Source organism: Lissotriton vulgaris, chromosome 4_1 (assembly GCF_964263255.1).
Source record: "Lissotriton vulgaris chromosome 4_1, aLisVul1.2, whole genome shotgun sequence".
Taxonomy (NCBI): domain Eukaryota; kingdom Metazoa; phylum Chordata; class Amphibia; order Caudata; family Salamandridae; genus Lissotriton; species Lissotriton vulgaris.
The window spans coordinates 1,778,051,345-1,778,069,016 of NC_141691.1; the positions used below are offsets into that span (position 1 = coordinate 1,778,051,345).

General features: G+C 40.4%; 1 protein-coding gene across 1 annotated transcript in view; it reads left to right on the forward strand.

Annotated features, from left to right (window-relative positions):
- ZFPM2 (zinc finger protein, FOG family member 2) overlaps window positions 1-17,672 on the forward strand; it is a 604,418-nt gene that overhangs the window by 313,086 nt on the left and 273,660 nt on the right. Inside the window, exon 4 of the mRNA XM_086966105.1 lies at window positions 36-160. Coding sequence (XP_086822231.1) covers window positions 36-160 — 125 coding nt within the window. The remainder of the gene's footprint in view (window positions 1-35; window positions 161-17,672) is intronic.

Genomic DNA, 17,672 nt, shown 5'->3' on the forward strand with positions numbered 1-17,672 from the left:
GCGTTCTAAACATGTCTCATTTTCCGTGTCTGCAGGGGAGCTGGAAGTGCGCCAAAAGGACGGAGAGCGCAAGATTCAGAGCCAGCGGCAGCTTCCGGTCGGAACAACATGGGGCCCGTTTGCAGGCAAGATGGATCTGAATAACGAGAGCAACGCCGTGGTATGTGGCTGCTTATGGCCGGGGGATTTCTTAATGCTTGCTTTGTTGCCCGCCGGGATTAGCCTTTATTAGTCGTCCGACACTTCAAAACAAGCTGTTGTTGGCTCACAGGGACACCGCATTGTACCGAACGATGAACTCAATTTGAAAGGCTCGCGACAATGGCGCTTCGTCAAGTAGTATGGGGGGGGGGGGGATTTAATATTAGTTCATGTGGTCAAGCGGAGTCGGTTTCCACGGTTCCGTCTTACCTTGCTGGGTCTTGCGGATGTTTTCACATTTGCCTCCAATTAACTCCGTGTTAATACACTGCTCTCTTAAGTTATTCCGCAAGCTGTGACAGAGAACAAAGTCCCTGTTAGTCACTTCGTCGGAGAAACCACATGCCTGCCGTCCGCTAGCGGCCATGCTGATCCAATCTAATGAACAGAAAATTAAGAACTTAATAGGTAATAGTAATTAAAGCAAAACAAATCTGACACGGAAATGCAATATCGCGTAATGAAAGGACAAAAGGCACTGTTCGTGAAAGAAGAAAATTAACATACATTAAATTAACCGAGTATTCAGTGCTTATGTTCTCATTGAAGAAAGTTTGTTAGGAAAGACAATCATATGTTGGGTGCTTTTTCAGGCAGAATCCATATGAAGGTTCAGTGTAACAGTGACTATTTCTGTAGTGCACAAGACAGTCAGAATTGCCCCAGGGTGCCCAAACTCTTGGTGTACAAGAGAGGATTAGAATGTACCTGTAAAAGGTGCAGCTTTTAAACAGTAGCGGCTTGCACAGGTAAGAGCAGTGAGTCGGGGCGGGGTTGGTGATGTTGGATGTCGACAGATAACGGGATAAGTAGTATTAAATACATAAATAAAACCACTTACTTTGGTTTCACTGCATCGGCGATGCGGCGCACGCAAAGTAAATGGTTTTATTTATTTATTTAATATTATCTCGTTGTTTGTCGACTTCCATCACCCCCACCCCCCCACACTGTTTTTACCTGTGCGAGCCGCCACTGCTTTTAAATTGCACAAGAATCATCATCTAAAGACTCGTTTTTGCTCATCATGCGTGGGATCACTGATAGAATATAGGAAACAGAAATATTGTGTGGACAAAATCTCATGCCAAAATATTGAGGACCAAGTTATAGCGAAGGTAAGTGCAAAATAGGTAAGCATATATTTACTATTCTTAACGTCACATCTATGTATCTTGAAGATATATATACCGACAAGGTACATATACATGTGGCGATATATACGGTAAAACATTACTTACATAGAGAAACTTAGCTTCACAATATTTTTGTTCTCAATATTCTTTACACAATATATTGGCCCACAATATTTCTGTTTCCCATAGTCTGTCTAATACCTAAAGCGTGACTGAAGTGCAGGTCCCTAGTGAAGGGAACAAACTTCCCAGTCACCTGAATATGCCGATGAGAATCACTGTTCTGGCACATCCAAGGGGTTATGTTAGTGAAAGATGCATGATTTGAAACTCAGTTCTTGGAGGGGCAAAAGAACAGGATAAATCAGTTCAAATGAGCAACCTTATTGCTAACCACTTGGATAATGTAATGTGCACAAGTTGTTCATACAATTGTCTTCAATCTACGTAATGTTTTAATGGTGATTTAATTTTATAAAACAATCTTGTGATGACACTCTAGAGCAGTAGCGGCTCGTGGAAGGAGTACCATGGGGTGGTGAGGCGGGGTGGGGGATGGGCAGGTTGGAGGGTAGTAAACTTTGGTCACGCCGAGGCACTCCATCCACGAGCCGCTATTGCTCTAGAGTAGCTTCAGATAATCATTGCTCTTGATTGTAAGAGATTTGCTATGTTTTCTTTACTAATGACCCAAGCAATGTATTCCTAATTACAATTCCCATAAACAAAATCCATATATATATTACCCACTGGTGGTCGCCACTTGGTAGTTCTAGTTAGGACACTGTTTCCATAGGAAACCGTTTTTTTGTTGTGCCTATAACTTTTGTGCCGTTTGATAAATCTTCACAAAACGTTCCCCCAAAAAGTCTCTTCCACCTTAGCTCCTTCCTTGAAAGTTTCTGTGTGATCTGTCCAGTGGTAGCTGAAAAAAAAGAGGGGTCTCAATACATGTCTTGAGCACAAAATATTTTTTAGTGTCGATTCTCCGAGCACACTATTTTTTGCAAAAAGGGCTTGGAGTCAGCATATTGCTTATCATTTACACCCTTTATTTTCACTCTTCTTTCCACAATCTCTAATTGGCTAGTGCAGTCGAAACATCACTTTGGATGCTTGCTGTGGAGCAGGGACCAAGCACGGATAAATTCAACTTAATCAGTGACCGTCCACTGCTCTTGACATGATTGAGGTACTACCTCTTCCCACTCCTGCTGGCTGCTGCTCTCTCTGAAATACCTTCTTTCAACAATGCCGGTGACTGACAGGAACACATCTCACGTACTGTTTTAAACAGTTTGTACCTTTTAAAAAATGGTTATATAAAAATACATAGTTGTGGGTTTTCCCATAAGCAAAACAATGAATAGTTTGGGGAGGCACACCCATCTGGAAAGCCCTTACCCGGGTTTCTACGTCAGGGCAGGGGCTGCATGTTTCCCCTCCAGTGCTTTCTGTCTCGAAGCCTGTCTGGCATTAATTCCATTGTCTCTGGTCTCTCTATTGTGGTGTCTGCCTCCATATCTAAGGCGGACCCTCACAGCCTCAAGAACTGGCAGAGCTGTCTCATGAACCCACAAAGGCACACAGATATCAGGACAACCTACGGACCCACAGAACACTGGCACAGTTCTCCCTAGGTACTACTAAAGACACACACAGACATCAGCACACCGGTACAGCCCAATCCAGAACTCACAAGGTTCTATCAGTGCTTAAGCCTCTCTCCTGAACCCAGAAAGATAGCATGCAAAGCAGCCTTCACAAAGACCCAGTAACAGAGTGCTGACACATACGTCCTAGGACTGGAAAATTGTCATCACCAGCAGTGCCGCCAAAAGACCCACCCCAGAAACAAACCTGGCCAGGCCAGGACTCAGACAGCCCTAACACTGACATGGTATTAAAAAAACCAAGCAGGCACCGTCTGCTTTGAGACAGTTACTCAGAATCTTCCATCCAAAATACTACCCTCTGCACCTACACATGTGCAGAAGTCAACCTAGCTCGATGCCAGCACAGTTAACCATGAGATAGGGCTTTTTTATTTTATTTCAGCTACTGTTTACAACACGGTTAACAAAATGATTGACAAAGCCAATTGAAATAACACAGGTGACACCTCCTGGCATTGCCAATGCTTGTTTCTTTCTAGGTCTCCATATTTAGCACAGAAAACCGAGAAAAAAGTGCCAAAGCATCTCGGGTTAATACCTCTTCTTCATAGGCAGCTGATCAGAAGTCTCCCAGAGTGCTCTGCATGCCATTTTGTCTTGTACCTGCCCATAGTGGGCGTTGCTTAGTGCTGATGTATGCTGGTTTCAGTAGTTCCTCATTGAGCAAATTGGACCTTCAGTGGTTTCTGTAGACTTCTATTCCAGCTTGTATTATTCCCTATAGTAGGGCTCCAGATTCATTGCTGTTTTAATCTGCCCCAACAACTGTGCTGAACTGGTGTAGACTTGTTCTCACCACAGCCTCTCCTTTAATCGAGATAGTGCGCCAGCACGGCAAGGCTGCAGCGTCATTTAATTCAAAACAATCGCCCCAAAGCATTTATGGAACACACTCGACAGCTGTTTGTAACCTCGCGGTTTATTGACACATGGTAAACAACAATTTCAAGCTGCTCAATGAGGAACTACTAAAACCAGCATGAATCAGCACTTTAGCAATGCCCACTATGGGCAGGTACGAGCCAAAATGGCATGCAGAGCACTCTGGAGGACTTCTAATCAGCTACCTATGAAGAAGAGGTATTAACCTCGAAACGCGTCGGCATTGAGAGACTTAAAAACCGGTACGAAATTGTTGTTTGCCATGTGTCAGTAAACCGCGAGGTTTCCAACAGCTGTCGAGTGCATTCCAGAAATACTATGGGGCGATTGTATTAAATATATATATATATATGTATCAGGAAAACACTCCAACCCTGACATGTTGATCCTCAACAAGGATAAGAGCACGGACCACCAGATCAGTGCAGCAACATTTCTTTATTTACTCTGTTTTTGCAAGTCAGCCATTACGCGTTTCAGTCCATAGGGGCCTTGATCATATATATAGATATATATATTAATGGACATGGCTCTCAAAATGCAACTCTTTTCACTTGGTCTTTCAAACAAGAAATAAAAGGGAGATGCTGAGGTTGTCTCCACATAAATTCATAACATGGCTCTTTTCCTTCCTTGGATTATGTGGGACATTATAGTTAGGAAATTAAATTAAAAAAAATATTAGAAATTCATTGAAAAGTACAAAGGTTACAGGGATGTTATAGTTAGGCTCAGGTTTCACTCGTACAAAACCAGTGAAATTCAGCAGTTATAGTTAGCTGAGCTAACTATAACTCGCACCCCCACAATGCACTGCTTATGCCCTCACATTTTACATCGCTCATGACATGGTCAGTGACATCACTGATGACATCTCAAATACCATCACTGATGACACAATCCACAAAATCACTAACGCATCCACTCACACCCCAGGCCCACCTGGGGGCAGATAATGAACAAAGCAAGGGAGCCCACACTTACTAAAAAATGTTTTTGTTTGCCGGGTCCTGCTAATTTGTTACCTTCTGTAATCCTCAGACAATATGATTGCTGACAGGTCTTTTGAGTCCACGCCCCCTTTCTCTATTGCTCTTCAAACGCGCCTTTTGGTGCGCTACTGTTTGAGGATGAAGTCCAATTAACTCCAGAGGGGCTGTTGGGGCCAACTACCCTTCTTGTTACCTCCAGTGAGTTCCACACAGCGGGATTGCTGAGAGGTTGTCAATGGTCATGCCCCCTTTTGCCAACTCTCTGCAAATGCGCCTCCTGGGACACAACTAGTTGGGGATGAAGTCCCTTTGGCTGCTGAGGGTCCTTGGGGGCAAACAACCCTCCTGTTACCTCCAGTAAGTCCCACACAGGGGAATTGCTAAGAGTTTCACTGAGGCCACGCCTCCTTTCTCCATCACTCTGCCAATGCACCTCCTGGTGCACTACTGGTTGGAGAATAAAGTACTCTTGGATGCTGAAGGACCTTGGGGGCCAAGAGACCAGTAAGTCCTTCACTGCGGGATTCCTGTGAGCTGGTCGGAGGCCTCGCCCCTTTCTCCAACACTCTGCAAACGCTGCTACTACTTAAAAAAATAGAAGTTCACTGAAAAAAAACAAAGGTTACAGGGTCGTTATAGTTAGGAATTAGCATTTAAAAAACATCAACAATTCACTGAAAAAAAACAAAGGTTACAGGGACGTTATAGTTAAGAAATCAATAAAAAAAACTTAGAAATTCACTAAAAAAACAAAGCCTACAGGGATGTTATAGTTAGGCTCAGACTTCTTGTGTACAAAACCAGTGAAATTCAGCAGTTATAGTTAGCTGAGCTAACTATAACTTGCACCCCCACAATGCACTGCTTATAGCCTGACATATTACATCACTCATGACACGGTCAGTGACAACACGAATACATCACTGATGACATCTCATATGACATCACAATTCAACTGACACAAGAAAAGATTACATATTGCTATACAAGTACATATTGCAGTGACTTTTCACATAAAGCAGGTATCTGCTCATAGTTATAAGGGTACCTCAGTGTAATTTTTTTCACTGCACTATTTTTACCACTTGTAACACAGTTTTTGGTAAATATATATTTTTTCTATGATCTACACTCAAAAAATATACATGCCATAAACCGTATGCGTGTGTATATATATATATATATATATATATAAAGAATATCCACAACAGAGTATTCTTTAGCCCACTGATCCAGAAATTGGTGTTTATTTTGGCAGAAAACGACATGTTTCAACCACAGCCGTGGTCATGATACCGTTAAATATATATATATACATATATACATGGTGAAATAGAAATATTTTACGGTATAAATTAACTGACCGCTGTAGATATTAATTGGAGGGTATCACGTTTTAAAGTCACTTATTTCTATATACACAGGTCATTCCAGGTCCATAGTTCAAATGCAATCAATGAGTTAATTAATGTTTCAGCCAGACATTTCTTTATGACACAAGTAGCGGGGGTGTTGATTTACAGTGAGGACATACATTAATGTACTTGATGTAGTGTAAATTGATTTTGTGTTTGTGATATAGGAATTTCAGGGTGTTCAGACAATGTGTTTATTAGTAAAACATGCATTCATGCAGTTAGAAACACAGAAATATTTTTGTAATTTGTATATAGATTGTAAATTACGTGTAATATATTTAAATCTTTGACCACTGGTACCTATATCGCATATCTGCATTGATGCAGTAAGAATCCATTTGTATATGTCGTTCAGTCAAAAACCAATATGCATTCATGCAGTGAAAATCATAAATCGACTATCTCCACTACACTAAGTGCCAAATGGCGATTATTTCTTTTTTTCTTGTGCAATGTTTAACAGCTTCGCATAAAAGAAATACATTGTAACAAATGTGAAGGCAGGGCTGTTTTATGAAGATGTAAACAATAGTATTTTGTCTATGTTCATGGCTGATCATGTGACTCACAAAGGAGGTGGAACACCTAAGCAAAAAAAAGTATATAACAAACAGAGCTGACACGGTGCACGGTGTGTGAACAAGAGCATGTGGATGCTCGAAATGCGTCGCCCGTGAAAGGTTGAAATACAAATCTTACCTTGCCTGAAGCCGTGGGGTCCGTCTCTGCATTTCGCTGCAGTATATATATATATATATCTATATATATATATATATATATATATATATATATATATATATATATATAAAATCACTGAAAAAACCATAGGTTTCACACCAGTTATAGTTAGGTGTAAATTTTACTCTCATTAAAGCATTGAGATTCCCACGTTATAGTTAGTTGGACTCACTATAACTTGCGCGTGCAATGCACTGCTGATGACGTCACATATTACATCACTCATGACATGGTCAGTGACATCACTCATGACATCACTGATGACATCTCAAATGACATCACTGATGACAACATCCTTGTGACAAAGTGGCAGACCTCCTATCAGCATAAAATAACCTTTGACACACACATTCAAAAATATAAACTAACATTTTCTTAAAAAAGGAGAAACCAATACCAATTACAACAACTTATTAGGTAATTCCAACATCTACATACACATCCACTCATTCACCAACAGTTCTATATAGTCACTCATGCATGTACTTACTCATCATATGTACTCATACACCTATACATCCTGTTACACACTAATACTCATCCATATAGTTACTCACACACAAATTCACACATGCAAATAAACTATCAAAAAACCATTTACTTGATTATACTGCTATATACACACCACTACACATACTTCTACAGAAACTGAAACATATTTACTCTCTTAAACAATCAATTATAAAAACACATACTCACTAACCCACCCATACACACAATCATCCACCCATACAGTCTTGCACACATGCTGTCTTCAAAATACATACAAATAGTGAGTCACTCATTCATGCATCTGTGCTCTAAGTAATATCCCCCACCGAACCATACAGACACTGATAATTAAAAAAAAACTAATAACCCATATATACACTCATGTAGCTACTCACCAACCCATGCAGCCACTTATACACAAAGTGAGACACAGATACAGATATTTAAATATTTAAACATTACTCGCTAATATATGTATTCACTAAGATACATTTAATAAGTCAGTTAACCAATCAATTTTACACACAAAAAAACATCCATTTAGACATTTATTTACCCATTTATTCTTCCATCAACCTTTAGATATACATATATAAAAATATTTATTTTTCAGAAAGATACACATTCACTGGATGATGTCATCAGTGATGTCATTTGAGATGTCATCAGTGATGTCATGAGTGATGTCACTGACCATGTCATGAGTGATGTAATATGTGACGTCATGAGCAGTGCATTGCACGCACAAGTTATAGTGAGTCCAACTAACTATAACGTGGGAATTTCAATGGTTTTATGCGAGTAAAATTTCCACCTAACTATAACTGGTGTGAAACCTATGTTTTTTTCAGTGAATTTAATAGGTTTTTTAAATGCTAATTCCTAACTATAACTGGTGTGAAACCTATGGTTTTTTCAGTGAATATATATATATATATATATATACTAGCAGCCCCCCCCAGCGTTGCCCGGGGCAGAAGGGGGCTGGGGGCAGCATTTCAGGCTTCGTGCACCTTACCTCAGCGCTTGCTCACAGTCGCACAAACCCAGGCCCCCGCTCCAGTCCACCTCACTTCACCGCCCCCCACTACTCTCACTTAAATGTTTGCACCAAATGTGAAAGCCGTTTTAAAACCTATCATTTATTTTGCTATACCGCTCCAGTCCGCCTCACTTCACCGCCCCCCACTACACCAAGCCAGTCTACACACCCCGCTGCAGTCCGCTATCCCGCTTCATTCCGCCTCACTTACCGCTCCTCCCCGCATACTTAACCGCTCCTCCCCGCGTTTCACATACCATATGGCGCTGCAGTCTTGCTACGTTCTCCGCTCCTCCATGCGCTGTTGTCCTCCATTCCGCTCCAGTCGGCCTTACTTCACCGCTCTTCCCCGCAGTTCACGTACCTCATTCCCTCCAGTCTGGCTAAGTTTTCCGCTCCTCCCGGCGCTGTTCGCTCCTCCTCGCGTTCCTGTCCTCCGATGATGTCAGCACGCACGATGTTAGCACACACGGCCGGCGCTACTTCTTAGGGACTACTTTTTTTATTGTTTATTTTTTAAATAACGTTTATTTTTATTTTTTTATAGCCTATGTCCATCTACTGGACCCCCCCCCCTTTCCAACGCTGTATTGGGTGTTGCCATTGGTGGTGTACTTTTCGAGTTTACCTGGCTCAAAGGACACAGTTCTCTCTTTATAATAGTAGTATAGATATATATATATATAAAATTTCTATGGCAAAATGAAACCCCTTCATTTTGTTCCTTTTCAAATTAAATCTATTAAGTGTTACCACTTTACTCCAATCAAAATGACTTCAGGTGTGCCATACTTTTGTCATAAGTAAGACTGTTAGCGTTCTAGTTGTTCTTTAGAACACTCTGGGGCATTCTGTCATTGGGCTATAGTTGGGCTACATCTGACTGATATTTGGGCTACATTTGGGCTCTTTTGTCTCTGGTGGCCATCTTGGGAGACTGCATATCAGAATTTTTTTAATGAAATATAAGAGGATTTGAGAAGTCACTCAAAATGTGCCCTAATTTTTCTTTCTTCAGCACTAATCATAATTCCTTTGGCAAAATGAACCCCCTCATTTTGTTCCTTTGCAAATTAAATGTTTTAAGTGTTAACACTTTATTCCAATCAAGATGACTTCAGGTGTGCCATACGTTTGTCATAAGTAAGACTGTTAGCGCTCTAGTTGTTCTTTAGAACACTCTGGGACATTCTGTCATTGGGCTATAGTTGGGCTACATCTAGCTGATATTTTGGCTACATTTGTTTTTTTTTGTCTCTGGTGGCCATCTTTGGGCTACATTGGGCTACATTGGGCTACATTTGGGCTCTAACATATATATAGCCCAATGTAGCCCAATATATATTTTTTCAAAGTTAATTTTCGTAAAAACCACTGGAGCACATATCTTGAGACATAGCAAAGGCACATCGGGCTACCAGTCCCTACAATTTTGCCAAGTTTGGTGGAAATCCAGTCAGCTGTTCGGGCTAAAAGTGAGGTCAACCGCCCTATGGAAATTAACATGGGGAAAACATGTTTTGGGACCCCCCTTTTATCTCGGCCCACGCTTGACGAATCCCCCTGAAACTTTCAGGGAAGGACCGGAGCTCCGCGAGGCAGATTTGTGGAAATTTTCAGGCAGATTCGTCAACCGGCGCCAAAGTTATTCACAATCGAATTTTGAGATTTTGCATTGAAAAAAATCCTAACTATAACTACCTACTGGCGACTGCCAGTAGGTTATATATATATATATATATATATATATATATATATATATATATATATTTATATATATATTTATTTATATATATATAAGCAGAGTAATTTTTATTTATTGAGCTTGTTGAGGGGGGAATCATGACTCACTTAGGGCTATCTGTGTGTGGGTGGGTGGGTGGGTACGGGTGTCACCAAGAGCATTGCACAGGTGTTTGCTCGGTGTTTACATTTTTATTTCAAATTTGATAGCTCATTTGGAGAAATATTCACCAATGCAAGTGCTGTTATCTAGTTTTAAAGAGGGCCCTGTCAGGTGCTGCGAGAGAATTTGTTTCTTTTCGTTTTGTTAGCATGTTTTCAAATGATGTGTCATCCCTTTTTTTTTACTTTTTGTGCTCTGTTTACTTGTTCAATGTATTTCTGTTGTTAGCTTGCGATGAAGCTGAGGAATATCACCTGTGGCATTCGTTTCATCTTTTTTACAGTGTGCTGGATGTTTTATTTTTTATTGTCATTGTCTTGTGATGAAGCTGAGTAGCACATCGTAATGGGTAGTACTTTAAATGGACGTGTAGAAGTGCAAGTACTCTTAACCCAGAGTACCTGTTTTCTAATGAAAGTGCCATTACTCTCCCATTAAAAGTATTGCAAAAGTCCTGATAAGTGCTGGTACTCTCCCTTTGATAGTAAAGAAATGCAGGTCCTCAGAACCTGCCCATTTCAATCACTGATATTGGCGTATCATGACCCCGCTGTGTTGCAATCAGATCAGGGATTCCATACAAACTTTTAAAGGCAATGGGATAATTTCTGAGCCTTATAGGGGAAAGAACATCGAAACTGTTTTTGGGGAAATTATTGCTTTTTTCTGCTAGACACAGCAGGATTGTCAGGTTAGAGTCTTGCACTTAATATCCAATGAGGATTGCTTTTATAGTCCCATAATATCTCTTGCTGATGATGTAGATTTTAGAATGAGTATTTTCTCTTAAGGGGTTATAATGTTTTATGACTTTTAAACATCGCTTGAAACCAAATACACTTTTCTTACCAGTTCAGTTTTATTGCTGTATTTATTTTATCGTATTTCTTTTTCTCATGGCACAGACATCTTACTAGTGTCATTGCTCTCTCTTTCTCATCTAAGAAAAAAGTTTTAAACCCGATATTGTGGCAGTGCATTTAATTGCAGAGCAACTGTTTGAAGAGTTAAGCCAGAAAAATACCACTTTAGAGTGAGTGACATGTAAGTAATGACGAGAAGAGCGGACGGTATCTGCTCAGGAGAGGCACATACTCTAAGATAACACGAGTGGCCAATGGTGAAGACTCAAACCCTTCTAAAATGGGTTTATACCTGGAAAGAGCACTTACAAAATAAGCACAAGTTTCTTAATGGGATATTGATGGTATCAGCGGAATGCTGTCTTTACTAATGGTCTTTGGCTGTGAACTGCAGTCATTGACATAGAAGAGAAATTGTTACAGGAAAAAATATGTTTTACTGTTTTGGCCAGGAATTTTAGAAAAGTAGTTTTGTGTCATGTTCCCACTTAAAAAAAACAGGATAAATCAGGACATTTATTTTTAATACATGTATCTTTCTACAACTACTGTGTAATGTATATGTTCTTGGTGCAGTTTCAGGTTTTTTACATCCTGCTGTCAGATCTAGGTGCTCCAGGCTTGATTAGTTGTGCTGGGGCCTACATCTCAATTTGTTATCTGCACAATAATGTAGTTGTTTTATTTTGTTTTAATTTGTATGCTGACATTTGAAATTATTGTGGTTTTTATGTTCCCTTGTGTTTGTATTTACAATAGAATAAAGATTTTTCATGTTTTAAAACATTGTTAGTTACAATCGATATTTGTATTCCATAGACGTGTGCTTTCATGACAAGAGTGTTTTCATTGTATGTTTGCATAAACGTAACTACATTTATGTGTGTAAGAATATCTATAACCAAATGGCCAGGATAGTGAAAAGCAACTTAGTTTAGAAAGATACAACTGTACGGTTGCCCTCTCTGGGGCAAGTGTCAAAGATTAGTTTTGAAGCTTTTCTTCAATATCATATGTGCCTAACATAAGCAGAACAACACAGATGTACGAGCATATTTCAAAGTCATACGTGCTCTAGCAGACAGAGAACCCCTTCACCTGCTCTCTACCTTAGCCAAACAGACCAACCTTCATGCTTTACCACTGTCAATATTGGAGTGTTATTTTGAAGTTTACAGTAAACTCTACTTGAAACCTCAATGGGGAATATTTACTTATTTCCTCATAAAAAATCTTTGCACAGCTCGTATTTTCCAACAGTTGATGTTGCGTCTCTGTGAGAGATTTTCACTATAACAAATGCTAAAACCATAAAAAGCAATGATTACTTAATTTTATCTCGATCTATTCAAGGACTTACTTACAGATGAACACTTCCTTAAATCAGGACGTTGGATTTGTAGGCATTGACTATGCATACTTCTATTTTACAAAAGTCTTCGAACGCTCTGAACAAGTATTTTAGATCATTTTCTGCCATGACCATTGAATCATCTACATTTAGTAAGAGAGAGTAAAGCCTGCACTCTTATCTTAAAATTGTTTCCATTTCTCTGCGACTGCTGAACAGATTTGTGTCAGGGCCCGCCTTGCAGGATCCGGCTGATGAGTAAATGGCTCCACCTCCAGCTGTTACCAACACCCCGAATGTAATTCACAGGGTGTCCGAACCAGCAGGTGAGGGAGAAATGAGAACAAGAAAGACCGGGGAAGGGAAGGGGTCAGCAGGGACAAGGGTTCTGAAATGACAAAACACAGGAAAAGGATAAATACTAGGCAGCATACAATACTACACTTAGTAATTCTCGCTAGAACTCCTTATACCTTATCAAGCTGTAATTAGTCTTCCAGCACTAACAAGTAAATCCCAGTTCATACTCCTATAAAGAAAACCATACGTTATAATATTTCACGGTAGCATCATACAACATATATGTACCCTTTATGTGTAATCACACACCATGTTATGAGGAGATGAACTTCTAAATGACCCCTTTAACTGATAATCCAATGTGAGTTCTGTGTCAGTCTTTGTCCGCCTTAAAGAAAGACCTAGTGAGTTAGAGATGAATCTCTCGTAGCACTCTAAAAGGTAACACCAATACTTTAATGCAGATGGAAAATAGTTCCCCTCAAATGTGTAAAGGCAGCATGAGGTTGTGTCCACCCCTATGCTCCTCTAGATAGCTATCCAAACGAGAAAGGCAAGAAAACGGCAGCATGGAGTTGAGACCACCCCTATGCTCCGCATTAACCATAGATCCTAAAAAACCACAAACGACTATCCGGCAGCGGGAAGTTGCGACTACCTCACCACCCCAGACCTGTAAACAAACAACACACGGCAACGTGTGGAACACCTCCACGCTCCGCTGCTAGTCCTTTCTGTATCCGTGAGACTCCAAATGCCGGAGCTTTCAAGGCAGCGCGCAGCACCGGCCACAGCGCTCCTAAGCAGATTAAACAACAAGAACAATCCTAACTCGCATCAGCCGATCCGAGTACACAACAGTACAAGATTTAAGGCTCAGGGAAATGACGCGAGCTACGGCTCCCAGCAGTTAAACCCCAATCAGTACCTTCCGATCCCCATGGCTCCCCAACCGCTTCACTCCGTGGCAGAAGCAGCCGCTCCTGCAGACGACGAAAGCTGGAACTAGCCGCCAAAACCAAAGACGGACTCAGAATTACGCACACCGACGTCCGGGCGCTTCCCCTCAAATACTTCCTACAGCAAAGGCTCATGGAAGTTGTAGTCTAGGCAGGCACGGTGACGAAAACCTCACAATTTGCACCATTTAACAAAAAGGGCACTTTCTGGACCAACAGCTACCTTTCTGCCAAATTTTGTGTGATTCCATTTAGCAGTTCGGGCTGTAGCCCTGTCTGAAGTTGCCTATGGAAATTAACAAGGGGAAAAGGTGTTTTGGGGCCTTCTCCACCCCTTTTTCTCGCACCTGGCTTGCCGGATCATCCTGACATTTCAATACAGGTGCTGAAGTGAGCATCAAACTAATTTTGACAATTTTCCGAGGATTGGTCAAACAGCGCCAAAGTTTGTGGCAAATCAAAAAAGCGCTCTTCCTATGAAAACGATGTCCTAACTATAACTACCTATTGATGACCACCAGTAGGTAATATAGGTCACTACATAGTTTTCATATAGGTTATTTGAATATATGCTTATAGTTCCCCTTTTGTTTATTAATCTATCACAATATGAACATTTTTAGCATAACTATTTAGCTACAATTGCTTCACTAATCAATTATTAAAAGAAAAATGAAAAACAGATTATAAATTAATAAACACACAACTACATTAAAGTACTTATGTGTCTATATATTTATTACCGTACTCCTATTGCTAAAACAAATAAAACATGTTCAGCCTCTCCAATGCCCTACCCTATATCTCACTCAGTATGCCCTCTACCTCCACTCTCTGACTCATCCCAAACCTCATTCTACTACTATGATTCACAAACTAACCTTTTCTAGGCTCTTCCCTCATCTATCCCTCCTTGCATCATCTCAAACCTTTTTTACTATTCGGATCTCCCAAACAAACCTTTCCTTCCCTCATATCCCTCCTAGACTCATCCGATACCTACTTTTTCTCACGAATCCACTTCTAGAGACTCTCCCCAACTCCTTCTCTGCTTTATTCATCCCAAACCTCCTCCTACTACTATTATCCTCAAATAAACACTTTCTAGACTCTTTCTTCTTTTTCTCTCTCTCCATTAGCCTTTCAATCCAGCTAACAGGCTCACATGTCCAACAATCAAACTAATTAATGTTTCCCTATACTAATTCACCACTAATACTTTTTGGGTTCTGGAGTAGCATGCAACTCACTGGAAAGCACTTTGATGCCATGTCAGGGGTAGCAAGCGCTTTATAAATGCACTTATAATTACAAACTGTGGAGCCCCAACCCAGCAACTTGAGATTATTAGTCTCAAAATATTGTTTAATGGAGAAGTGGGTAGCCCTAGTCATGTAAACACCAGCTCATCACCTTGTTTAAATGCACCTCCTGAATTGAAATAAAAAAGGGTGCATCAAAATCTAGGCTGGTCTAACAGGTCTACTATATCCACAGGATTATTATAATTAATAACACATTTAAAACAAAAAAATATTTTCTGTTAAGTTTTAGATACATTGGGTATTATCACCTGTAGCACAAGACTGCAGTCACTTATCTTCATGTAACACCAATTACAGCCTGTACTTCAGTCATAAAATCTTTATCTTCAACCAATTCTCAAAGTAGCATTATATCACATTCCAAAGAAAATTCAAATTAGAGGTCAAAAGTGGGTTCCCACCTTAGGAAGGACTAACTATTCATGTGTTGTTTGTAGGAATTAAAATTACTTTAAGTTACCCATATCACAATGAAGACCAACAGAAAAGTGGGGATAGCAAATCTACCTTAAAAAGTGTATGGACATACCATTGGGGTGGGTAATTTATCGCTATTCCACATGTACTGGCCACCTCTCACAACTTAGATTGTACATTTCTCAGAATCTGCTGTTCTAACAGACAGGGTATGTCTATTGCTCACATGTCTATCTTATAGCATTATGCTTGGATGTGTGCATACCATATGTCAACAATATACGTTTTAAAGGGTTCAGTTCACAAAGATTTGTTTGTAAAATGTGTCATGAAAATCTCACAAATATACTAAGGAACAGGTAACATTAAGCAACCTTCATTGGCCTGTATGCCAGGCATGGGGTATAATTTCCTGCATGTTGAGACCAAACTTGACACCATTATAAATTGAGCTCTGGGTGTACCTGTGCTGCCTGGGGCTGAACATGGTAAGTGTCACTAACTTATTGTGGCTTGAGGACCAAAGGATCCATGACCTCCTTAATATAGATGAGTGGAGGTAAAGCAGATCAGTCAACACAATCCCAGCTATACTGCCTAGATGTTTAACCATGGAACATACATGGTTGCCTTTCCACGCGGTCTCGACTCACATTCTCTGTGGAGCGCAAACATGTTCTGTTAAACCCAATTTAGCCTGTTACAAAGACATCTTTACTTCCAGGGAGCTCCTAAATGCATAACCTTTCTATCTCTGCGGAAAGTCATGAAACACCTAGCACGTATCTCATAACAACAGATGCATGGGGTCCTCATGCTAGTTCCCCCTGTGACAGTTCCTCTGTCCAGCTTTCCTGCAGTCTGCTACCCTCTGCTGACTGTCTACCTGCTGCCCTCTATTTGTGCCTTCTCTTGTCATTTCTTGCTCTGTTTCTTTGCCTTTTCTGACTTGCTTTTCTGCCCACTGTTTTGCCTATTTCTACTCTTTTTTCTGCCTTCTGTTTAGCCTTTTCTGCTCATTTTTCTGCTCTGTGTTTGGCCTTTTGCTCTTTTTTCTATCCTCGTTTGGTCCTCTTCTTCTCTATTTTGTCTTTTCTGCATATTCTTTTACCTATTCATTGCTTTTTCTGCCTGTCTTTCTGCCCTCTCTTTTGCATTTTTTGCTCTGTCATTTTTCTGCTCTCTACTTTGCCTTTTTCTACTAGTTTCTTCCCTCTACTCCCTGTTTCTTCAAGACCTGGAACTTTAGCAGAGTCCTTTCACCCCAGCGCCCAGATACCACCAGGGGTGACAGTGCCACGCACTACAAATGCTGAATGATTGATGGGGTGAACAAGGATACCTTAGTTTCCCTTCGACACTGAGCTTGCAGAAGATCGCTACTTTCAGTATTGCTGATGGGACTGCAAAGTAATGTGTCTCTAATAAAGTGTTACGAAATAGCAAAACTCCACATCAGTGTGTGTCTATCCTGCAACTCAACTGCTGAGAATGATTCGGGAGCAAATGTGAAAACACCTGGATAATCTTTAAAATGCCTGTTGATTTCTATTTAAACATGAGGATATCAAAGATTCTCAGGTATCCACATACTTTCCTCAGTTCTAGTACAAGTGACTAGTGGTAGAAGGAAGCACACAAAGAAATTCTTAGAAATTGAAGCATGTCTAAAGATAAAACACGCCTCATTCTCTTCGTGCAGCACATGTGGATCAAAGTATTTTTTAAGGTAGCCCAATCGTATGCTTTCACCTTCATCATAACAGAGGCCCCTCAGGGTGAAATTAAAGCAAGTTTCCACAAATTTGAAAGTTTGAATCATTCAAAAGAAATGAGCTTCTTAACAAAAACAGGTGCATGCTTCTCCACAAATGAATTACTCCACCCTCTCTATGAGGCCTACAGACGTAAAGTAAATGCATATGGCTCCATCAACCACACTGGGTTAAGCAAGAAAAAAGTCCCAGTGCCTTA